General features: G+C 35.3%; 1 protein-coding gene across 6 annotated transcripts in view; it reads right to left on the reverse strand.

Moving 5' to 3' along the window:
• HIPK3 (homeodomain interacting protein kinase 3) overlaps positions 1 to 26,781 on the reverse strand; it is an 80,580-nt gene that overhangs the window by 6,273 nt on the left and 47,526 nt on the right. For 3 of the 6 annotated variants that reach the window (XM_074372190.1, XM_074372191.1, XM_074372192.1), the window contains exons 3-14: positions 17,503 to 17,626; positions 10,228 to 10,347; positions 9,555 to 9,641; positions 8,875 to 9,059; positions 7,418 to 7,577; positions 6,891 to 7,014; positions 2,471 to 2,592; positions 2,074 to 2,201; positions 1,820 to 1,981; positions 1,605 to 1,667; positions 1,023 to 1,316; positions 602 to 742 (exon numbers count right to left, since the gene is read on the reverse strand). In XM_074372190.1, the coding sequence (XP_074228291.1) occupies positions 602 to 742; positions 1,023 to 1,316; positions 1,605 to 1,667; positions 1,820 to 1,981; positions 2,074 to 2,201; positions 2,471 to 2,592; positions 6,891 to 7,014; positions 7,418 to 7,577; positions 8,875 to 9,059; positions 9,555 to 9,641; positions 10,228 to 10,347; positions 17,503 to 17,626 (1,710 nt within the window). The remainder of the gene's footprint in view (positions 1 to 601; positions 743 to 1,022; positions 1,317 to 1,604; positions 1,668 to 1,819; positions 1,982 to 2,073; positions 2,202 to 2,470; positions 2,593 to 6,890; positions 7,015 to 7,417; positions 7,578 to 8,874; positions 9,060 to 9,554; positions 9,642 to 10,227; positions 10,348 to 17,502; positions 17,627 to 26,781) is intronic. The other 3 variants (XM_074372193.1, XM_074372195.1, XM_074372194.1) reach the window with 3 other exon arrangements.

The following is a 26,781-nucleotide window of genomic DNA, read 5'->3' on the forward strand; positions in this document are numbered from 1 at the left end:
TTTCAAATTTTGTTTCCACTAGAAAAAGAATTTCTAAAAGCTGAAATCAAATGTATTTCACTGACATTTTTACAGGTCATCTCTGAATGCATTAGTGTACCATGCAGGTTAGGAGAAGCGCACTACTTTAGTGGCAACACATGTCCCTGGCCAAAAGGAAAGTGGGAGGGAAATACGGATTAAACCATGCAAGATCAATCACTACTGAGAGAAAAAAATCAGCAAACACTCTAGTGACAGTGGGTCATTACTTTATTATGCAAAACATTTCTTTTTATTTTGCTAGAGTGTAAGTCTTATTCCAAATTTAAGTTACAATAGTAGTCAGTGGAGTTGAAGTTGAGAGTGTGGCTTTTTCACCCTTTCAAAAACAAATGATTCTTTAAAAATCATTTACAGAACCTCAATTTTTCATTTAGATCTGTTCTATACTACTTAAAACCTGAGTTTATAAAAAGCTGATCTAGTTCAAAAATCATACTCAAGAGAGAAGTCACTGTGGTAAACTGGCAGGTTATTTACTAATTTACACAACAAAAGAAATCATAGGCTTCTTAGTAGACTTAACATTTATAATATACCGCTACTGAGATTCCTTTACCTGTTTGGTCTCTTGCAAGGGGATGGGCTGGACTGCCCTGAGGAGCTGGTGCTCAGAGTACTATCAGGACTACTTAATGAACACATCCGATCGATATTTAAAGTGCTCTGGCAAGCTTCACAATCTAGATTACCTTTGCATCTAGTACAAGAGGGAAGAGGAAAATGAGTCAAAAATGAGAACATACTCCCCCATTATTTAAGGATATGTAACAGTTAAGAGTGACCTACAGACAAAAATCTAAAGCTCATAAATACTGGGAAAACGCTATAATGATCATGCTAAACACTATTCAGGAAGTTTGCTGTGAAGGACACTGACAGACAGGGAATAAATCAGATTTTCCCCACCACACCAGAGGGCGCCATCGTCCTTATTTAAGAATGCAGCAAAATTGCAGGAGACCACCTTTGGCACTTACTCTCTGAGCGAATGTCTCTGCGACGTCTCTTCCTCATCAGTGTCACTGCTAATGGTGATCACACTCACCGCAGGACTTGGGGAGTCAGCAATGATGATGGTTTGCCGCTGTTTATCTGAAACTGATGAATCAGAGTCCTGCCTGATAGAAGTTTCACAATTTCTTGCCTCCCCTTCTGAGTTATGATTGTCCTGTGTTTCTATACAACTTACTTCCTCGACATCTTTTCCATTTTCTATCTTTGGAGAAATAAATGCTGATTGTGGGATATTGGTATTCTGCAATGAATTACTCCTGCAATCAGAGGAATAATGAGTCATTTCCATAATTAAAATATATACATGACATTTTTCTAAGGTATCTTGATATAATGAACAATGCAAACGTCCACTTGTTCAAGATTATGTATATAACATACTAACATACAGATCATGAGTTTGTGATATATAAAATATCTCAGAAATATCCGTGCAGATTGCATTTACATACAATCAAATGGTCATTTTTTGGTAAATGTGATATCTTGAGTATCTAAAATTATAGGTAGATAATGAATCAAAAGGGCAATAAAGACAATCTTACCAACTGAAAGCATTTATTTCCTCTCTTCCTGGCTCCCATTCCATTAGTTTTACCAAAATACCTCTGAGAAATTGAGAAGGGAGCTGGCTTAGTGTTTGTAACAAAGCTATCAAAGAGGTCATTTTGAATACAACAGAGTGACCCTCTGGTGTACATGCAAAATTTATTTTAATGATTCTCAAAATGCAGAGGAAAGTTAAAATATCAATACCAACCTGTTCTGGCACAGTTTATTTTTCTTGGTAGTGGCAGGCTGGGGCCAGACAACATGTGCGATGCCCACACTAATTGGCTGAGGCGCCGATAAAGTGATCTGATTGGTTAAAAGAGGTTGTGGCATCATTGAGCTATAATGACTGCTGTGTGAAATCATTTTCCTAGGGAGAAAATTTAGAAAAATTGAATCCCTACTTTACCAAGATCTATTTTGCAAACTGTTCACAAAGAAGTATTTTTGTTTTTAACTTACCCCCAGTCTCCCAGCCTGTGTGAACCAGCCACACCCTCAGCAGTTAAGGTAGCAGTAGCAGGAGCCATGGGTGTTACCTGTTGCCAGGCAGGTACCAGCATCTGCTGTGTTCTACCTGACCATGTCTGCTGCACCAAAACCAAAACAAAAAACAAAAGAAACACTAGTAAGTTACAGGTAATTCATCAGTATTACATCTTAAAATAAAAATATATTAAAGTAACAATCATCTAATAATTATAAAAGTTAAATTCAATAATTTACGAGGATGAAATTCCCACCCAGGTCATTTTCACTGTTTCCAACAGCACAGGCTGATATATTACAAATGGATTAGTATCTATACTTGAGTATACAGAGGACAGCACATACGCAAAAATAATGAATTATTCCCAACCTGAGAAAGGACTCCTGGTCGGATCTGTAGTGGCTGCACAGCTGGGGCCTGAGTTACAAGGGGAACTGTATTATCTACTCTTATTGAATAACTTGTGGGTTTACCATGTGTTGCAGGAATACCTGTGAAAGAGAAAATAGTTCTCAATAAAAGAGGAAAAAACCTTTCTCTGAGTTAACTTATAGAACTTTTAAATTTATGAATTGCTAAAATTCTTAACAAGATTATGAAAAAAATTCCCCTGCATAAAACTTTCATAATACTAACAAAGCAATCTGTTAAGTGAGATACTTTCTATCCACCTTGTGGTGTATCATTCCAAAAAACAGTTATAAAGCTACTCTTCTCTACCATTTTAAGATGCATTAAAGTTGAATTATTTATTGTTCTTTAAACTCCCCACTCCTTTCAAAGTTTGCAATTGTAGCTTTATTTTCCTTTTCAAATAGTTCTGCGACTGATAAAAGTCAAAGAAAGGTGAATCTTGCTCAACATCTTTATCCTCCAGAAGGTAAAATGTTCATCTTTTTATACAAACTATGCTATGCTTAGTATTCTCTTCTTTAAAACTGTAATAAGATCTTATACGCTTGTCACCAAAGGGGGAATGTATCACAACTTGACACTTCAATGGCCATGATGGTTTACATGATTCAATAAAATTCAGGATGGCATAGTCTTTTCAATCTCCAAAGGAAAAGGAAAAAATAAATGTTTCTGCCAAATATGATGATACAAACTAAGCTTTGATCAATGTGGTTTAATCTACTAGTATTTCTAGTAGAGAGCTGCTGGAACTCCAGGACAAACATGTTCCATTTTGCTTTCCCTCTGGGAAAATTAGAAACCAAGATTAATAGCTATGTCAATCCTGCTGATGTTAATAAGTTTGTGACATACATTGCAAGCACCTTGCAAATATTAAATCTTATGGTACTAAACTTTAATAGAGTAAGGTAGTATCACCCCAACTTAGAGCTTTGACTAAAAGATTTTATGGACATCTTTCAAGATCAGAAAACTCAGTTACTAGAGTAAGTTCACTATTTCATAATTCCAGCCTATTGTAGCCCTTACTTTCAATATGGGCTGGCAGATTATTTAAAGATAATTAGGTTTTGGACAAAAGTAACCTTGAGTGATCAGCCATAAGCCTATGGTGATCAGCCATAAAAAAATACAATTCTTTTCTTTTCCTATTGAAAAATAATCTTATAATGTTTATTGTACAAATATAGTCTAAGTATTAATCCTAAGGAGAGTGTTGATTTTGTTGCATTTATTTTCTTCACAGAAGCTTTTATCCTACTGCCAGGGTGTTTTACCCTTGGAGCTCAGCCTAAAGAGCTACATATGAATGAAGTTTAACAAAGATCTATGAATTATTTTTTAAAACTAACCTTCTTACCCTTTCCAAAAAAGCATGCCTTAATCAGCAAATTCTCCAAGAAACTGAATAAAAGCACACCCAGGCTGTGTAGGGATATTGCAGCAATAGAGAATCTCATCAGAGAAAAAAGCAGAATTCACTTTGATAAGGATGAAATCACAGAGTGAATTTTTAAATCCAAAAAAAAATTAGGTAGCCCTTCAATTCTCCGCAAAATCAATACCTTAAGATGAGAAGAATTCTCTTATTACCTTCTCTCCTCATGAGGTCTAAAAAAATTTTTTAATCAAATTTAAAAGTGGGTTAAGATCCCAACTTTCTATATAGTTATTAGGTTAGCTAAAAATAGTTTTAAATCTTTGATTAGATTTTGCCTGATACCTGGAAAGCGCGACACAAAAAGCGTTCTAGTACAACAGAGGAGAATTTTGCTGGAACTGGAATGCATTTGTTTCTAAAATACTAGTTTTCATCCAGAGGGGATGAATAACTAGCTTTTCTGATCGACAAATAATGTTAAATGCTTGTTTAGTATGTACAACCTACACTGAGATTTGTTAAGTAAAAGCTTATTTAAGTCTTCTGTACTTAAAAACAGCACAATATTAGGGATGTGGTATCTATATATCAATACCTACCTACTATTCTATAGGGAGAGGGTATAGCTCAAGTGGTAGAGTGCATGCTTAGCATGCATGAGGTCCCGGATTCAATCCCCAGTACCTCCTCTAAAAGTAAATAAATAAACCTAACCCCACCCCCCACCCTCCCATCAAAAAAAAGATGATCTATCTCTCTAAATTTGAAATAAAATTTATTCCTGTTCATATTATTCTATAGTGTTTTGAATATATGAAATACATGATAAAATTAAACACTGTAGTCCCAAAGTAAAATATTTAAAATGAGGGAGAACAAACATAAATTTTATTTTAAAATGCAAATTATAATGGTACCGTAACTGTTACCCAATCATCACTTTAAAACATTTCTTCGAAATGGATTTGCAACTCATGAGGTAAAGGGGTAAGAAGACCAATATTGGGATTCTCTACAGAGATGCCAAAATGGATTAGAGGGAAAGCTTTCCTTTCTAAGTAGTCGTGATACTAAGATAAGAAACAATGGGACAGCATATTGTAGAGCCTGCCTGTAGTGCTGCTGTAACTGCTCCTGTTAGTCCTAAAAGCTAACAGTTTACTTTGTCTCACTATTAATTTCAAAACTATTGCTCTTGACACCTGAGGAGTTAATGAGTCTGAGAGTATCTCCTTTTCTTTCTGTTATCCTGGTTATGAACCACTGAGTTGCTGACTTATTTACAGAAAGGTTGCTGACCTTTTATTAATTATAAGCCACATAAAAAGATCAAAGCCTTTTACTAACAAACAGAAGGTAGACTCTGAAAAAAAAAATGCTATCCCAAACCTTGATGAAATATATAACACTGTGGTTGGCTGACCTTCAAACTAATTTTGGTACACAGGAGAGATCGTTAGAACCTAAAAATCTATTAGTACAGATTAAAAACTCATCTAAGTGAAAGCGCATTCGTCAAGATACCACTTGAGTGGTAACTGATTAAAAAACAAAAAAGCATCATTCTTCCATGCTCAAGTATTTAGAAGTAAAATGTCTACTACTTACTATCAATGGTATGTATATGTGTAACAGACAGAACAAACATGGCAACATGTTAATACAATACTAGTTGAATCGAGGGTAGAAGGTATTATTATTCTTTGAACTTTTCTGTATGTTTGAAATTTTTATAATAAACAGCTGAAAAAACAAAGAAACACAACAGCATCTTTAAGAGTGCTGACAACATGTTACGGGTATTTTTATTACCAGAGCAGCCATGGGTCACTGTCACAGATAACAGAAGAAAGCTACCCTGACATGACCAATGTGGCTAAAGAGCTGCCATGTTTTCACATCTATTACCAGCCAAGCAAGTCAACAAACAGATTCTTGGTGCTTTCTTAGGCACTATGGGGAATATTAAAAATAAAAACTTTAAAAAGTTGCTCACATTCTTAAATCAAATAAAAATTAAAATAACCTCCAGAATTCAGAAATATTACAGCTGGAAATGATCAAGATAGTTATCTATTCAGTCTGTTTTCTGTGACTAGGGCTGAAACAGGTTAGCAGACTTGTCTGGGATGGCACAGCAAATAGAGAAACAACCAGGTGTCCTGACTAAGCACCAAGTGCTCTCACTTACACTCTACAGCATTACCACCACGTTTCAAAGAGTCATTTAGGGCCTATTTGAAGTCAGCCTCTTGATTTAAGACATAACAAATGTTAAAGCCTAGGACAAAATGTTGGGAAAGCCTAGGAAAGAGGGCTTTCTTCTGGTTAGTCCAGTCACTACTATCACCCTTTTATCACTAAGAAGTTCCTCAGTTTGACAACTGATGACCGCTTCAAAGTTATTCTGTCACCCATCTCACTTGAGGATTTACTTGATAGGTTATTTGATCTATATACGGATCATCATCTCATTTAATCAAACTCAATCTGTTAAAAAAAAAAAAACCAAAACAAACAAAAACAAAAAACAAAAAAGCCCACTAAGGTAAGGGTGAAGAACAAGACTACAACAAATTTTTAGGACAGAAATTCTTTGACCAAAATTTAAAGAACTAGGCTCTCAGTCACTTTAATACCTACTGATAATGCACAGATAATATGTATTTACCTGAACATCTGGAGCAATTATACCCAGTATAGGACAATTCATAGCTCTCCAAGCTTATTAATTTCTGTGAGGGAATTTTATCATGCTAGACTATACAGGAAATACAACTGTCATGTGATCCATTTTGTTAAGGATGGCAATGGAGCTCGTCAAGAAATGAGCATCACTGGTCTAAAAAGGCTACTGACTAGCTTAAATTAAATTCAAATGTAGCACTAAATATAGCAAAACTCATGCAGAGTATTTAATAAATAGATGCCTAAATTCATTTTAAAATAATGCATGCCTAAATTCCAAGTGTAATTTAAATAAAAGAATACCTTGAATAGCTGGGGGACAGATAATCAATGTCTGCTGAAAAGCATCACCACAACCAAAATGAGCAGTTCCAGCCTGCAGAGGAATTCCGTGGTGCACAACTGAATGGGCAGATGTTGTTAATGCCTGAAACAATCAATGTACATGGCAACATCATACAGAGCAGGCTTCTAATTGTTGCACAGGTGCTTTATAAACAGAATTCAAATGCATTTCATAAAATCATAGTTCCACAATAAAAATGGACCCAGAAATGGATTTTACTGGTCTACTTATTAAAGAGTTGAGACATAGAAGAGCAGGTAGATTATACTTTAAGAATAAAAGGAAACGAAAGGAAAAAAATGAATTTGAGTAGGTATGTTCTAATTGTCACCCTGAAATATTAGAGATTTCATAGAACAGCCACAGTAAGACCTCATCAGCACTGTAACTTCTAACTGCTGACATGAAAACTTCTATAAACTTCAAAAGCAAAATGAGCACAAAAAGAGAAGAGTATAAATTATCAAATACTATAAGTTCTCACCTGACTTCTTAATGTTCCAATTTTAGTAAAATTTGCTGTCAGATTAGCAGTACTGCTTGGAGCAACTGGTCTTAAAAGTGAAGTTTTATTGTGATTATTTGTGTCACATGAATTTGGATGGGACTTACAAATATCCATAATATGAAAACAGGACTTTACACTGCAAAAGAAAAAGTGAAAAGGTAATTATAATACTATTTTTTAAATGTTTATAGTTTAAAATTAATGTACATTAATAAAATTTAAAATTATTTCCAAAAGGAAAAAAAGTCTATGACTTATACTTAATCTGCTTATTTCCAATAGTATTTCTAGCAGGAAATCCTATAAGAGAAGGCCAAATTTTAAAGCAATATAGATATAAAGTATATAGTTATGTCTGCAGTATTTTTTTAAAGACATCAAAGCAACAGTAAGCACTTTTTGGTTAGCACACTATAATTTTATGACCTTTCCTCCAAATAATTTTTTCTTAATTCCTAGATCTCCACATCCCTAAATTAATGGCTCCATATATGTGGTTATCCTGTTATTTTCAACATGTTTATATATAGAAACCATTAGACAGTTTTAATTGTTGGGGATGTGAAAAGTAGTTGGGCTTTATAAAACTTAATTTTAAGGGTAATTCATCGTAATGGGTATCAGTTTGTCCCTATACCTTCTTCATTCAGTTTTTTTAAAATATTAAAAGAAGCTGTTTTAAGTCCCTTACTTTATTCTCTTTAGCTTGTAAAAAAGAGGTTTGGGGTTCAAAGAATTCATGAGATTTGCCTAAGGCCTTCTCAGCTTGGGCATATATTCTTCTCTACTGACCCATTTAAAAAATCTGTTTGGGCACTCGAGATTTGCAGATGTTAACTTCTGTACATAAAATTAACAAAGAGTTTCTACTATATAGCACAGGGAACTATATTCACTATCTTGTAGTAACCTATAATGAAAAAGAATATGAAAAGGAATGTATGTATGACTGAAATATTATGCTGTACACCAGAAACTGACACAACATTGTAAACTGACTATACTTCAATAAAAAATAAATTCAAAACCTCCTTTCCTTCTACAACACAGAGGGGAAAGAGGAAGACAAAGAAAAGGAAATGGTATGAAGGGAAATTGAAAATGGAGTTTGCAGGACTCAAAATTGAGGAAAGAAAAAGCGTTAACATTTCCTTTAACTATAACTTCATGTGAAAATGACATCACCCAGTTGTTATCAGTATGGCATTCTGGAGAAAAACACACTGGAATTAGATTCAGATTTGCATTCTAGTTCTACTCTGCAACTTACTAGCCATGTGAACATACTTGGCCAAGTTAGCTTAACTTCTTTTGACTACATTTACTTATATTTTAATGAAGAAATTGAATCATTTTTCTAACACATTGGTTTTCTATAAACTTAGCATCATCATTTCTCCAGAATCATTTTAAAAGATTTTAAAGTAACATACTGGTTGCTGTGAGGGAAATCTAGAAGATGTTTCATATTAACAAAAGGATGGTTCAAAGTCTCAACTGGAGTAATTCTTAAATCTGCATCAATCAGCAACATTTTTTTCAACAGACTAACAAATTCTCTTCTATCAGCTTTCTCAGCCAAAAGATCACTTCCTTCCAAATCCATCACTGTGTTCACCTGTAAAATCAAAATTCCAAGTCACTGAATAAATGTAAGCCATACAAGGTAGTATACGTTACAGTCTTACAGTTTAAAACACACATACACACACAGAACAAAGAACTATAATTATTTTGAAACAAGAATGAATGATTGAGTTTAAAAAATCCTCAAAATATTTTGAGGTACCAAAAAGCATTCAAAGCAGGAAAAAAATTTTTTTTAACTAAAAAAATACCCATTTCTAATGAGATATAAGGAAATTTGTTTGCTAGGGTTTTCCTTTTAAAGAAAATACTTTCTACTAAAGAACAGGATAATGTAAATCAAATATATGATAAAGACAAATGCAGTTTAGTTCCTGAAACCTTAGAATCAATTTTATTTGAAAAGCTTAAAAACAGCAAGCACTCTACGGTCATTTAGAAAATGATTAACGTGTTTTGGCATTCTTGGCGTTCAAGTCCACCAACTTAAGCATGTAAGACTGACAAATGTGACTATGGTACTCACATGCACTATATCATCCAGGCTGTTGAATATGTACTTTCTGGCTTCTTTAGACTTCATTCCTGTCTCTGCTTCATGTTCTTCCAGTGTCTTAGTGAATACATCAGAGAGGGAAAATAGTATTTTATTACCTACCATTTGTAAATTCTGTATTTCTTCAATTCTGGCACTAATATATTGAATATTCTAAGGCAAGCAGTAGTTTCAAAAGAATATCAAGAATGTAGTTTTTAAAAAGAATACCAAAAATGAGAAGAGCTTTGTTCAGATCAAAAAATGTTACATATATTACATATATACAAAATAACTAATTATAAAGTTATTACAGATGTATTGATCCTAATAAATTAGGTACTTGGGTTATGTAGCAAGTGGTCAGATTTCCATCTCTGTCCTATGCTTAATAAATGTAGAACTTCATAGATGAAACAAAACAAAATTATACAATAAAACGTTAAAAAACCACTTAAGACAAGTTAATAATTATGTTGCCAGGTTAGACAATGAGCAAAGGTATTCACAGAGGACTGCTCATAGAAAAAAAAGGGAGGGGGGAATCAAAAATGAAAATTCAAAAGAAGAAATGCATTAAAATTAAAATAGGCACCGAGGGTACTGTCCATGTGCATGAGACATCTTCGAAAAATGGTTTTATAAAATTTTTTTAATGACTTACCTTTAATCTCCAACCAGAATGAGAGATATCTGTTTCTCTGCAAAAAAATCTTGTGGATTTGGTACCCACATTTAACAACTGTTCTCCTGGTAAACCTTGAGTCTGAGAAATGTATCGAATCTGAAAAAAAAATTTACAAAACAGAAAAGATTATTCCTTTATTGCATTAAGACATTAACTGAACACCTATAATATATCAGACACTAAGTTAGATGCTAGATCAAGTACTAAATGATACAGTGTGTGCCCTGGAGAAATTCAGTCTAGTGGGGAATATAAAAGTAAATTATAGAGTTATGGATACCATAATAAATGCATGCTTTACAAAAAGACAAGAGACACAAAAATAATTGTAGTCATATATAGTTCCAGGAGAGTTGATGCTGAATTTGGGTCTTAAAGGACAAATAAGAGTTTGTTAGCCCTGAAGGAGTAGGGGAAACCTGATCTATTATGATTTATGCTAAGGTTATAACATGAGTAAATACAGAAAATCAAAAGAATATATCCACACATTCAGAGACTAGGGTTCACTAAGGAAGAAATGGCAAGAGAAAAAATTAAACCAGCAGGTAAAGGCTGCTGCAGTAAGTTAAGAAGTTTGGATTTTACTCTGAGAGGTAATGCTGGGAAACCCCTGGAGAAATTTATGCAGGAAACTGACAAGCTACTTGACTTAGTGACAAGCTGATTTGACTTGGTGAATTAGGCAGTGGAGGGGACATGTCTACTGTCATAAGTGTAGATGGGACATCTCTATCATCACCAGACAGAGACGCAGGTGTAGATGAGCTCTCTCAAGAGGATTCTGAAAAGCTCAAGTCTCAGGGCCTCTGAACTTAATATCCTTCTGTCTGAACACTCTTCCCCCAGGCATCAGTATGGCTCACATTTCACTTCCCTTAGTCCTCAGCTCAAATGTCACCTTATTCATGAGACCTTCAATGACCCACCAGTAACTAAGAACAGGTTCTCCCCACCTCAGTACCCCTTATCTCTCTTTACTCTGTTACACTTTTCCCTACTATGCTTTTTACCATCTAATATTCTGTACAGTTACTTTCCATTTTCTTACCCCATTCTGCAGCAGAACATAAGTTTCACAAAGGGAAGAACTTTGTTTTGTTTCCTTACATACACACCCATGACAGTGTCTGGTACACACCTGGCCCTCAAAGAGCTGTTCCCCAGCTCAATAACAGGGCAGCACAGGGAACAAACAGAGGCTTAACTCCTATTTGGGAACACAGGGTTCTTTTTTTAAACTCCAAAAACAATTAGTCCATCCTCTTCTGCATTTCTTCCAGTCTTTCCCCTCAATCCACAAAAATGTTTAATATTGCCCAACCTCAAAAAACTAATAAACCCTCCCTTAACTATTTAAAACTCTTTTCTTACTTAGTTAAGAGTCTTAAAATAGTGCCCTATATTTTACTTCCCATTCTCACCTCAACACACAACAATCATACTTTTACTATTACTCCCACAATATGATACTTGTATCAAGTAATGGCCTGTTAATGACTGATAACATTTAACAGCCACATATTAATCCTTATCTTACGTTGATACTATCGGCTATTATCTTTTACTCAAAAACTCTGTTCCTTCCATTTTCACATCATTCTTTTCTAGTTCTCTTCCTACTTCTTGACCCGCTTTCATTGCTTTCCTCCATTTGTTATATGACATTGCGTTCCAGAGTTTTATCTGTCTTCTTTCCCTCTACAAACCCCAAATGCCCATAGTTTTATCTCTGGCACTGTAGATCCAACTGCTTCCTGAAATCTCCATCTGTTAGGCTTTTAGATACCTCAAAGTGAACAGACCTTAAACTGGGTTTCCCTTAAATCTGTCAATTCTCTCATGCATTTCCCTCTTTGGTGAACACCACCACTAACCACCCAAATCAGAAACCTGAAATTTATGCCAGACAAGTACCTTTGCCTCATCCTCCTCCTCCCAACATCCAAAATGCTAACAATTTTACCTCATTAGTATTTTTTATAACTGCTCCTCTTCTCTTGTGAGTTATACAATCTCACAAGCTTCCTAATTTTGTCTACCTGCCCGCCTCCCTAATGACCCCATCTACTCACCCTCAATTCATTATTCACAGCGCTAAAAACAAGAAATTACTAACAGTCATTTTTGTAAAATGCAAATCTGATTATTACTCCCCTGTATAAAATTACTGCCTACAGGATTTCAAATCTCTAATCATGACATATAGGCCCTCCAGCTGTATCTCTTCCTGGCTCTTTACAGGCTCCTGTGCTCCAGGCCCATCCAGCACCATGCTACACTCTGCATCGGCTAGTTCCTCTGTCACACCTAGAACATAACAATTTTAATGCATTTATAACACCATGTTACAAAATTATTTTTATGTCCCTGCTAGACCATGAACCTCCTTGACAGAGTCTATATTCGTGCATACTTGTATCCCCAATTTTACATGAAATGACAACTAAAATCTCCACTTTACAAATTAGTTTCACTTCATTAAAGTGCAGTGCCTCCCCGCGTCCCACACCAAGTGGCTGCGTTCCTTGTTTTATGTAAACAGAAAGCGAGGAGAAAAGCTCTAAGAGCTCAGCAGCCGGATGCTACATCAGAGTCCCTCAGCTGATAGGAAAGGCGCTCAACAATTCAATTTCAACAGACGTACACAGAGCATTTATTATGTGCTAGATGCTAAAAATATGAGGAACAAAATATGGTGCCAATCTTCAAAAGCATTAATTCAGTAGAACAGATAAATATTTAAGCACATAATCTACAATTAAACTAGGAAGTGCCATTATGAAGAAGACAAAGTGCTAAAAGAGCACAGAGAATAGAGCAATTAACGCACTGAAGAAGTTGGGACAGCACTGAAACAAAACAAAACAAAGTGGCAAGCGAACTTGCAAGTTTATTTTTGGTCATAATGCCTGCCCAGTTGTTTGAAGAGACCTTGATCCACCTATATGCCTCTCCAGTCCCTAGTGGTTGAAGGGTGGGGACCTGACTCAGAAGCAATTAGTTCATAAATTTGCCTTGTGAACTCAACTAGAATTAAGCTAAGCAAATCAGATTTACAAAGGCAGAAAGGTAAACTAAGAAATTCCAAATACTGTTGGAGGATGAACTTGAGGGTTATAAGGGAAGGCTGGAGTTTGATGGCCATGTTAACGTAACCAAAGCTAAGAGTGAGCAGAAATCTGAGTAGCAAGTTAGAATCAGAACAGGTAAAGCACTTAAAGAGCAGCAAAGTCATCCTTATGATCCAGCACCAAAGTGAAGTTCGAGCAATGCCTAATAATTCCTCTAAATGTTGTCTTGAATCCAAAAGCATCTCCAACTCCAAACTTCACAAAATCTGGTCATATTACAGCTCCATTCTTGGATTTCTTTTATAGTTCACACATAAATAAATGAACTCTTACTTGAGCCAACCTGAGAAGGTCTCTTTGGGACCTGAACAGCCTAACAAAATAGAATTCTTTAAAGATTCCCATCCCACCCCTGGAGTTGAAATAGTGAGCTTTATTTTTCTTATGTAAGATATAATTTGATATTACCAAGTAGAATAAAATTTGAATAGGTAAATTCTGGCTTTTAATTGTTCTGGTTGTGTTAGATTAACAAACATTTTGCAAGAACAATCAACATTTACCAAGTAAATACTGCCCATCCTCCATAAAAATATTATTTAATTTCCTAGAATATTTTTTGCATTTCCCCAGTAATATAAGTCAAATCCAGTACATGTAAACTTATGAGACAGTATACCTACAATTAAGACTGGAAGGGATTCAAGCACAGTATCAACTCACAGGGCAGTCTTCCTCAAACATACACAGTAAATACATTTGTGTATGGATGTAAATAAAATACACATGTGAGAAAACAGAACATGAGAAATTCTCAACACGGTCAGTGCCTAGCCGTAGAATTCAAAATTCAAAGTAGAAACTGCCTTGTTTTAAAGACACCATAAAGATGATTAAAGGGCTAGAACACAAAGCCCATAATGCAGAATTTAAATAATCTGAATAATTTTTCCTTGTGACTCAAATTTGGTTTCTAAGTATATAATACTTGCAGGTATACTGCTAACTCTTTTTCGTCTCCTTTGGAAAAAGACAATATTGCATTAGAAGGTTAAACAAAGGTTACATGAGCGACATATGAACAAGTTAAGTTGTTAAGAGTAAAGAAAGAGATGTTACACTGTGTTTCACAGGCTGTCTTACTTTTGTAACTGCTCCATGTGAGCTTGAAGAGTATGTATTCTGAAGTTTTGCCTGCAGTAGGGGGTGTAGTGCTTCATACATGTATCACTAGGTCAAGTTGGTTAATCACATATTCAAATCCTCTATATTCTTACTGATCTTTTCCTATCTACTTTACCAATTACTGAAAGAAATGTGTTTTAAATCTCAAATTATGATTGTGGGTTTGTTTATTTCTTTTTTCAGTTTCATCAGTTTTGTTTTTTTTTTTTAACCTTTTTAATTTTTTTTTTTTGATGGGGGGAGGTAATTAGGTTTATTTATTTATTTATTTTTAGAGGAGGTACTGGGGATTGAACCAAGGACCTCATACATGCTAAGTATGTGCTCTATCCTCCTTCCCCCCTTTTTTAAATATATTTTTATTTTTTATTTTTTTTGTGGGGGGAGGTAATTAGGTCTATTTATTTATTTTTAGAGGAGGTACCGAGGATTGAACCTAGGACCTTATACATGCTAAGCGTGTGCTCTACCACTTGAGCTATACCCTCCCCCAGTCAGTTTTAGATTTATGATATTCTGAAGGTATTGCTACAGATATAAGATGGAGAACTGCTGTATTTGTGTGTTGAATTTCCAAACTAATTGACTAAGCCCTGCTCTTGACAAATAATACTTACGTACTTTAATATAAGATCACTCCTGTTGTTAAAAGCAATGTTAATAATAAAGGCAGAACAGAAAAATAATCTCTCATACAACCAACATTCTGAGAGAGAAATATCTGCAAAAAACGTTACCAGAGGACAAAATGATAAAGTAGCATAAGCTCCTTCCTAGAACGCAAATCTGGAGATAGAACCAACGGAGGCTGATGAATTTGAGAAAAAAATATAACAGAGAGGGGCATACCCTATTGACAATCCTTTCACATCCTAATTAGATGATCATAATCCAGAAAGTTGAAGAAATTTTACAAAATTCAACCACATTAATAAATAGACTTACAAAAAAATCCCAAAAACCACTTATGTGAACATTTTAATAGATGCAACGAAGCATTACAAAGTCCAAAACCAATTTAGGATTTAAGAAAATTTTTAGGAATAAAAGGGAAATCCTTTATCCTCAAAATAGACACTGAGGAAAACATACATAGCAAACATGCTATTTGAAAATGAGTATAAAGTCTAAGATTGGAACCAAAACACACATCATCACTCCTATTCAGTTGCGTTCATATATTTTATAAAATAACTTTCAAAACACAGTTGATAACTACAACTATTGTGATACTATATGCCAATAATTTTTCTCAATTAATATGCCCTTTTGGAATTAAAGTAATATGCATTCTGAATATACTGTTAATTTGGATCAGATAACATCTGTTTCCAGTTTAGCATTTTGGGGTTTTTTGGTTTTTTTAAATCTATTACAGAATTTAGAAAAACTGAGTTTTGGTCAGGACTTTGCCTTAAATTACCTTTGTGACCTTCTGACAAGTCATTTCATTTTTCTGGCTCTAAGTTTTCTTCTTTACGAAATGGGAATAGGTAGTAGCTAGATAATCTGTAGGGTCCTTTTTCAGTATCAACACTAGTTGTTCAGGACTGGGACTGAAAAGTCCAAATCCATAGTGCAATAGCAAATCGACCTGAAATTGCCACTAGATGGTGTCCTGCCCCAGAGTACTATGCATGTCATAAATTGTCCACAATCCAAAGGTGTATTTCTAGCATTAGACAGGTAGGTACCTCAGTACTTTAGCAGCTAAGGGATTATGGGACTCTCCAACCAGATCACTAACTCTTTCAAAACTAGTAACAGTCTGGCATCTGCATCAAAGTTAACGGCTGGGTAAAAAGAGCTAGAATGTATGGAATTTTTACAGAAGTGGTCTTTTAAGGGATATCCTGAACATGGAGGGTGGGAAGTAGAGAATATAGGAAACCTAGTCTAAAAGAGAAGTTTTATAGGTAGAAAGTCACTGGAAGAGGAAGGGTTTAAAGTTAACAATAACGTTTAACCTATTAATCAATATTAAATTACTTTTAGAGTTGTCTTAGCAACATTTAAGTCATCAAATTAACTATCTCTCATATCCTCTTTGATATAGAGAGCTAAACCCTAGAAATCAGCACAATATTTTGTTACACTTATGTCATGTGTGCTTTAAAATGTTCTATTTTCTATTTTTTCATGCTTAGAAGTTAAACGGTGTATCATTTAAACAATTAAATAAGACAGACAAAATTTATGTAAGCACTGTTAACATTTTTACAGACATTTTCCACTAAGACATGAGTGGAATATATATCTCTGTAATAAGGAAGATGCTGTAAAACTCTTTTAAATAATAGTAAATAAGGTAACAATTGCTCCAAAAAAAGAATCTTGATACTAAAAACCAAGAAAATAGCAAACAATTACTGTCTAATAGCTTAGAGAAGCTAATGAACATACCTGAAAATTACCATGAAAAGTGTGTAATAAGGTAATTTGCTGTATTCTACTGAGAATCATTTACATAATGTTAAGCTAGACTTTCAGCACCATTCAAAAACAGCGAAAAATACTAAACAGGGTTCAGGTGACTGAAGTACTGAAGTCAAATAAAGGTTGTGGGTTAAAGATCAGTAGTTATGATGCCTTTTATTCCTTGGAAGAGGCTGACATTTCATCCATCAGCAAAATTTGTCACTCAAGCAAAGCAATATCATTTAAATATATCTCTAGTAGAAAAAATATATATACTGTGTATATATGTATACAGCCCTTTATATTATTTCTAGTATAAAAATGACAAAAAAACTCTCTCAAGAGTTTTACAAAACTGCTTTTCAGGCCTGTGGTTTCTAACTTTGTCTATGAAAACACTTTAAAAATCAAATTCTGTTTTGAGATCTTGAATGTAAATTCCGTAAGATCCAGGTTTTGCCATTTTATTCTAAAAAGAGTTTCATATGTATTGTATAGCTAGGGAAATGCATTCCCGTAAGTCTGTTCTTTTTATTCTACCAACTCTACTGGATTATCATGACAGTTCTATTACCTGGTCATACTCCAAGGCTCCTGGGTAGAGAGGCCATCCAAGGAATAGTTCTGCAATCACGCATCCCAATGACCACATGTCTATGGCTTCACAAAATGGCAACCCCAATATAATCTCTGGAGCTCTGAAATTAAAAGAAAGAAAAAAGAAATAGAAATCAGAGTGGTTTTCTTTTAAAATTATCTGATTCCACTTAACATTCTCAGAAAATGACAGAGAAATCACTTGTTATTTATAATGACTCTTCATTTTTCAGAACTCTTTGAATTGTAGCCATAATCTTGAATTCAGTTTAAGGGGGTGCTATGAGGACAACATAGCTGTGATAAATATCTATACTTAACCCAAGTTTTATTAATATGACATTTAAAAAAGGAAAAACACAAAGATCTTGTTTTTGAGACTACAGCAGATGAGAAATAACATACTAGAAAGAGAACTGGCAAACTATTAAATATATGCACCATGACATCAGCAGAACTGAAAGCCAGACATTGAAAGATAAGACCAAAACCAAAATCAAACCTCAAAGGCTAAACATGGATCTAGACCTAAGTATTACTTCAGAAGACAATATTAAAAATTGGGCTATTTGTTATCCAAAATAGACAAGACCAAATTGAACATACTCTGCTTTTAAAAGGCAGAAAAGTATAGGATACACAAAATAGTTAAAAAACATTTCAGCCCTTGAAGAGCTTTGATTATTTAGAAAATGTATCGCATGAAATATATCATTCCCAGATAAACTGCTGCTGCTTCACATAACTTTCCCACATGAAAATTAACATTCTAAGAGAGGCTTCACAAACAATTCCCTAATTCCAAAGGAAGTCATACAATCATAGTATCCTAGACAGTCTCAAACATACAGAGATGTTGTAAGAACAGTATAATAAATATTTTCCCTGAACCATTTGGGAGTAACTTGCCAAATAACCACATACTTTGTACAAACAAGAATATTCTCCTACATAACCACAATGTAATCATCAAAATCAGGAAGCAAACACTGATATTTCTCTATCATCTAAGCCTCAGACTCCAAGTTTCACCAGTTATTCTGATAATATCCTTTATGGCAAAAGGATCCAATTCCAAATCATGCATTATATTTAACTGTCATATCTCTCCATAGTCTTTCCCAAACCAATATGGGATAGTCCCTCAAGTCCTTCCTCGATTTCTATGACCTTGGCATAAGATATTACAGGCCAGCTGTTTGTAGAATGTCCCTCAGTGTGGGTCTGTCTGACGTTTCCTCATAATTAATCTGGGTTATAAATCTTTGGGAGTAATGTTTAAAAAGTGATTTTTTCCCTCATTATATGCTATCAAGTGGCACAAACTTGTGATTTTCTCCATTGCTGATAATGTTCATTCTGACTACGTGGTATCTTCTAGACTTCTCCACTATTAAGTTCCCCTCTGTAATTAAGTATTTTGTGGAGTTTCAATCTGAGACTATATTAATAATCTGTTCCTTATCAAACTTGCAATTTATTCATTTATTTACCTATGTGAGTACAGATTAATGGATTCCTATTTTATTAAATGGATTATGATCCATCACTATAGTTACTTATTTTGATGCCCTAATTTTCCCAGACCTGACCAGTCAGAACTCCCTCAACAAGCTATGGGTCCTCATTACAATTGGGATGGCACTGTTCCCAGGCTCTCTCTGTATACATATTTTTATACAGTTACACAAAATAAGCCTTCTGCTAATTTCTTTAACAGAATGCTGACTGTCATTCTCTCCTAAGGCTGTAGTTTCCAATCTTGGCTGCACATTACAATAACTTCATCCTGGCCACAACCCATACCAGTTAAATCAGAAACTCTAGGGATAAGACAGGCATCAGTAGTTTTTAAAGCTCCCCAGGTGATTCCAATACATGGCCAAAGTTGAGAGCCAAAGCCTTAAACTCCAGTAGTTAAACCAATAGGGAGACTACTGATTGGCGCTTCTGATCAGAGTAAGTTCAAAGGAAGACAAACAAGTTGTTTTCTACCATAGATCTAGGAACAGTCCAGTGACTCTCTACCCAAGAACATCCTTGCTATAATTAATACTTAAGATTCATCAGACTCTTGATCTTAAAAACAAGTAATTGTCGTGGGGAGATGTCATGAGGTATAAAAGAACCTCAGAACAGCTATAAAAGGCCTTCATTCTTTTGACAAAATACTTCACTAATTAAGTGTGTAGATGTACACACAGGAATTATGTTCAGAAATAATCAAATGTTAGACTGTGCTGTATAAAGAGGAAAAAATAAGTTACACTAAATTATCCATCATAGTCAAACATTGTACAAAAGAAGACAGAACAAGATCTTACCCTTTTTTGTTCACTATTGCACATGCAGAACATAGCAGAGAATATACACTCAGTAAACATTTCATAGAAAGAGTCATTTCAACACAGGCTGGGTCACACAAAGGAAAATAACAGAGTGAAAGGTGGATCTGAACTAAGGCTTGAAGACTAGAGGTCTAGGCAGGAAGAAACAGAAATGGGCAGAGAAGAGTTTATAAAGGGTATATACTAACCTATACAAAAAAAGTCAAAGCAAAAGGCAGCTAGTTTCAAAAGTATGGAGTTAAAATGAGATCCAATAGTGATATTTAATCATGTACTAATTTGAATCTTACATTCCTTGTTTATTTTTTAAGAGAGGACGGTAATTAAGTTTATTTATTAATTTTTAGAGGAAGTACTGCGGACTGAATCCAGGACCTTGCGCATGCTAAGCTTGTGCTCTAGCACTTGAGCTACAGCCTCCCCACTGAATCTTACATTCTTACTAAGACTAAAAGCTATAGCTGGGTAGGAGCTTTGACTATTATGAAATATTTAATATGAAAAATTCACGGGATTTGAAACTGGCTGTTGTAGAAATCTTCAATATCACATTTGGTAATGAAAGAAAATTAACAGGATGATAGTATCTAGCATATACAATTTAAAGAGACTGAAATTATCTAAAATCTGGTTAACAATAAGAGTTTCTGTCAATTGGACAAAGGTGAATTCCTTCTGCCATTTGCTAGCATTTAATGAATACTCCAAGTTTCCAACTGATGGTGACAAAAATGTGGATATATCTTTTCAAAATCTTGACCAGGAATTGCATAAAACCACTTCAAACACAAAATCTAAGATTCAAAAGTTATATTTATAGAAGCAAACTCAAACTTCTCATTTAAAAAGGGAAAGAATTCTTACTGCAAGTTTTATACAAATTCATTATGTATTAGTGCATCACCTGGAATCCTCTGACAAGCAGATAAGATGTGCAAGAAATTTTCTGGGAGAAACGCCTGTGAAGGATACAGGAAAGGGAAGCAGGAGAAGGTGAAGAGAGCCCTCAAACCTTTTCTAAACCTGTGAAAGGAGAGGCAAAGGAAGAACTGGGCAGAATGAACCTCCGAATGGAGTGCTATTAAGAGAAAGTCTTGGCTGAGCCAATGGAGGGTCTCTAAGCAAAGAATATCTGCTAGAGTAGTTCCCCATCAAGCTAGAGTAGCTCAGCTCTAGGCCCCACACTGTGTTTGGTCGTTGGCTGAGAGCAGCCCAGAGTAAGAGTGGCCTCTGCCTGAGCACTGATGAATTATCTAAAGATGCAACAGCTGGAGGCTGTCGCTTAACTGTTCTTCGCAGAAGGTTCTCTTGAAGTGGATCAGAGAGGCACAATTCCATGGCTGCTACAACTATCTTCCCCAAAGCTTTTTTATTTTATTTTATAATACATATATTTCAGAAAGAAAATGCAATAAATTTCTTCACTAAGTCCCAGTCAAATATGCCCAAATTCTCTCCAGTTGCCTGGATATGCCATAAAATACTCTATATGTATATAGAATGTGTGTATATATATGTGTATATATTCTATATTCATTTTCTTTATGTATCATCAAATGCTAAATGGTCAGGAAGCAATACCCTAAAGCATTTATAATCCAGGTGAAATTTTCAGAGATGTCAGAACTCTGCCAGTTAGTCTTACAATACAATAAACTTTAAAAATCAAATTATGCATGATCAGTATGTCAGTAATGAACAAAGCTTAGTTTTCTGGTTATATTTTAATTGGCTTCCAAATTATTGCTCTGGGGTAAATACTTTTTTTTTTATATAAATAGTCACAGAGGAATTCTGATTTACAGACCACTCTTAAAATAAATCTGTTCTGCTCCTAAAGGAAATTCTTCCACTTCTTTTCTCATCTACCTTAACTCCCTTCTGAGTACCTAAAATGTGATGGTGCTAAGGATATAGCAGAGAAGAGACATCTTTTGTACTTCTGTAGACAGGCAACGTACACACTAAACATGTCTATTGGACAGAGAGTATAACTAAATGTGTTGTTCACCAGTCCATAAATAATAACTCACAATGAGAAGGCAAGTGTCAAGTTCACAAACTCTAAAATTTAGGTTATGTGGTAACAAAGGCAATTTATATATACATTATGTAATGCCATGCTTCTTTTTTTGCCATATGCCTTTAATCAAATTTATCAATATTAAGACCAAATTCTTTTTAACTTCTCTAAAACAATGAAACACTGATATAAAATATAAAGTAAAGTGAGTAAGCTGAAAAAAAAATTTTAAGTGGGTAAACTGAACTCTGAATGGTCTGTGGGTGTTTTGCTAGAGAATTGGCAAAAAACAAAAATATGTTAGCAGTAGATGGTTCAAACAAAAACACACTGAAATACTGACACTCAGAAAAGATGACTATTAATGGAACATTTTACTTTATTTCATTTTTATTTACTTTTTTAAGTTAAAAATTCACTTACTGGCAGAGAAACCTAGCTCTATGAGGAAAAAGGATGTCTCTGTTCAGGAACTCAGAATGTCAGGTTCTAAGAACAATTACATTCTTATAAGAGATAGATGCCTTGGATTATCACTGCAAATGCCATTAAACTATGATCTGATGATTTCATGGCCATCAAGAAAATGGTGATCATAATATGACTCCTAACTAATCTTTTCAAATGCAGAGAATACAGTGGTTAGGCCTACTTGATCATCTAATCTACCTAACATTTCTCATTAACGTTAATAAACTAGCATAATACCGATACATTTCAGCATCTTGAGAGTCCAGTGACAGAAAAACCCAGGTCTGGCCAAGTCTGGTCAAGTCTAGGATAATGATCAAATAATTTCTGAAATGACAAAACTAGGGGCCAGATTCTAATAATTTTGTCAGGTAATGTCACTCAGTAAGAATGAATGGTACAGCTACCCAGGCTTCTCTTGACGATACTCTGTATTTACAAGTGCATAGTCACAGGCTTCTCTCCACTTGACAATTAAAAAATACCAGAGAAATGCCGTATAAACTTGGAAAAGGTAAATAAACGGTCATCTCAGTAAAGATTAAAAAAAATCAGGTAGATGATGCAGAAGGCATTTTTAAAAGTTTTTAACAGTTTTATCAAGACAGAATTCATATACCATACAATTCACCCATTCAGGTAGGTACCATTCAGTGGTTTTTAGTATATTCAGAGAATTGTGCAACCATTACCACAATCAATTTTAGAACATTTTTACCACCACCAAAAGAAACCCTGTATCTATTACCAGTCACTCCCCGTTTCTCCCAAACTCCTCCAACCCTAGGCCACCACAAATCTACTTTGTCTGTTTCACTTTGCCTGTTCTGGACATTTCATGCAAAAGGAATCAAATAGTATGCGGTCTTAAACATTTTGACCAACTTCTTTCATCTGGCATGAGGCTTTCAGGGTTTAACCACACTGCAGCACGCATCAGTACTTCACTTACTCGTATTGCTGAGTAGTATTCCCCTGTACGGATATATCACATTTACTTATCCATTCATCAGGTGATGGGGGTCTGGGTTGTTTACACTTTTTGGCTATTATAAAAAGTGAAAAGTAACTGAGAGAGGCCATGGCTACTGAGCAAGAATATACTACAGTGCTGAAGTCAGAGCAGAGAGGCTATAAACACCAAAACAAGTATTTCCTCAGACAGAACTGGTCAGTACGGGAAGAAAATGCCTTTGATGGAGTATATATGCAAAAGATAGTACTAGTGTTAAATAAACTACTGATTTTTCTACTTTGTTCAATGCAGAAGGCTTTATGATTGAGTTAATCTTGTGCTATCTCTTTTTCAAACCTCTAGGGCACTAAAAAAAGTAACCTCTTGCCCATAAATCGGCAATCCAATATAAAAGAGCATGGGGTCGTGGGTAAATTTCATAAGAACTGTATGCTATAGCAGTACTTAAAAATCTATGCAGAAGGCTCTAGGAAGACAAATCTTGGAGTCAGGTTAAGGAAGCACTGATTTCAAATGATGAAAATCATCTAAATAGAGCTAGATTTTTAAACATTCAGAAGAAGACACCTAGCTCTCCCTCTAATAGCAAGTAGTTTACCTGAACCTTAGTATTTTCATTTTTAAAACGGGTTTTTACCAACCTAACATACTCTGAAGATTATCTAAAGGACTAAAAAAAGAATGTATGTAGAATGTAAGACAGTATATACATTCTCTTAATTTATTCATACTCCCACTCTTCTAATTCACTCCTCCTCTCTTAAACCACCACCTCCTCCCCTGTCCTAATTCCTGGCTGTTGTCCTTGCATCCTACTTTACTTGAGCGGGGAAAGCCAGGGTAGGGGGGTGGGAGTGGGGAACGTAATTTGAAAGAAACTTCCACACTTCACCACCACATCTACTAGCCCACTTGCGTCAGTGTTTCTAAGGCATCTATGCTCACTTATTGAAGTTCATCACTCCCCAATTTCCCAATCTCTCTCATCACCAACCTCTCTCCCTTTCATGTGTACATGCGCGCGCGCGCGCACACACACACACGTCTATCCCATATCACCCATTGGAAGGAAGGAAGGAAGGAAAACAGTTTCTTGTTTATATACCCTCCTTCAGCCACCACTCCTTTCTCTCTTCCCCCCTTTACATCAGTCCTTTCTAAAAGCACGGTTAAGAAAAGCTGCCTCTAATTCTGCCCCAGTCTTGAACTCACTCTAATCAGGCTTTCATTACTCCATCATTCCACCAAAATAGCTTATGTCAAAGTCACCAACAGTCACTACACTGCCACATCTTCAACTTGCAGCTGTTTGACACAGCTGATTATGCTCTCCTGCTTTAAACAGTCTGCATTTGATTTCCAGGACACCTCTATTTGCTCTCCTCTTTACCTCACTAGCACTCACTTCTCAGATTCCTTTCTAGTTCCATCTCATTTCCACAACCTTGGTGGAGTGCCCCAAGGCTGTCTTTGGATATCTATCTTCACTAGCTACATTCACTTCCCTCAGGTGATCTCATCCAATCAACAGTTTTAAATACCATCTTCATTCTTAAGATTCCCAAATGCCTATCTCCAACCCAGACCTCTCTCCCCAACTCCAGATTTAGGTATCCAACTGTCTACTCAACATCTCTCACTGGTCTACTACACATCTCAAACCAAACATGTTCAGTAAGAACCCATCATCCCCTCCAGCCACTCTTCCTCCAGCCTTCCCCATCTCAGGAACGACAGTTCTATTCTACTTTCTCAAGCCCATCATCTGGGAGAATCAAATTTGACTCTTCTCTTTCTCTCATTTCCCACATCTATCAGCAAATAGCATTTACTCCATCTTCAAAATAGATTCAGAATTTGACAATTTTGCTCCACCTTTACAGCTACAGCTCTAACTCAAGCCACAATCATTTCTCATGCAAGAGCTCCCTCCTAACTGTTCTTGCTCTGCCCCTGTCCTCTACCATCTATTCTCAATTTAGCAGCCAGGCAGAGTAATCCATATAACACACTGTCAGACCACTGAATTCATTCTTCTCCTTAAAATCTCTCTATAGCCTCCCATCTCAGAGTAAAGTAAAATTCCTCACAAGAGCCTCCAACATCATACATGATTCAGCCCTCAGCTATACCTAATATTTCCTACCATTATCCCACTTGTTTGCTCTGATCCACCTACTCTGGCTTCCTTACTGTTTCTAACCTTGGTTGCTACCTCAGAACATTTACAGTTACCAAAGAAAAGAGGGTTCCAGGCAGAAGGAACAGCAGAGCTTGATCCTTTCATCCTATTAGAAAGGCCTTCCCTGACCACCTTAAATAGGAGGTAAGCCCCTGCCAACGCACTTACCCTCTCCTCCTTTATCCTGCTTTACTGTGCTCTATCTCACATGCCACAAACTGATACATATGTCTGCTTATTATTTGTTTTCCCCTCCCGCACTAGAATACAAATTCCATGAAGGCAGGAACTTTAATTCTTTCAATGCTATATTCCCAGCACTGGGAACACTGCCTGGCACATAGTAGGCACTCAATCATTAATTTGTTCAATGAATTGACCAACCAACAGAAGCTGTTAGCATTCTGCTAAGAATATCTTTGTTAAATCAAATACATGAGCCAAATAGGTATCAACCAAGAGACTTTTACATGCTAGCCACTTAGCGTTTGGGACAATTGAAATGTTTCGATTATACGATAAAAATAAACACCATTTACTGAGCTTTAACAATGGGGCAAGCATCACCGAAATAACTTGTAACACATTATCTCACTTAAAGAAAATGTCCTAAAGCTAGATTTCTGCATTGTTCTTCTGTTTCAAGATCAAAAATGTTGGTAAACAAAATGTTCAGGTAAGGCAGAAGAACCCCTTAATTGAGTACAACAAGCCCACAGAATCATGAGAAACAATAAATCATTTTTGAAGCAACTAGGTTTTGCAGTTGTCACACAGCAATAGATAACTGATATACCACCAAAAATTATCCAGAAAGTAATGGAACTGAGATTTCAAATGCCTGATTCCAAAAGCTTTTCTCTATGCTATACCAATTCAATTATAAAATCTGGTGACTGAAGGAAACACAGCAAATCAAACTAACAGAAAACCTAGAAACTGACACAAAAGTTATTTTTAACCATTCAATAAAAGTTATGTTCTAGTTTTATTTTCCACAGTATAAGAAAATACTAACTGATCTACGTTTTCTATGTTTCATGCCTTTGATTAGTCTTTAGTTTTCTAGGACAATCAAAAGAAAAAAGTATTTTGCTACCATTTTTTAAACCTAACTTTTCATTCTGTATAAATCTGTTAAATATATATATATAATGACAGCAGTAGCATCAAGCAGTTCCTTAGCACTGTGAACCAGGCAACGCTCTAAGCACTTTACAGCTCGTGTGATACCAATCCTTTTAATAGATGAAGAA

Source organism: Camelus bactrianus, chromosome 10, assembly GCF_048773025.1.
Source record: "Camelus bactrianus isolate YW-2024 breed Bactrian camel chromosome 10, ASM4877302v1, whole genome shotgun sequence".
Taxonomy (NCBI): domain Eukaryota; kingdom Metazoa; phylum Chordata; class Mammalia; order Artiodactyla; family Camelidae; genus Camelus; species Camelus bactrianus.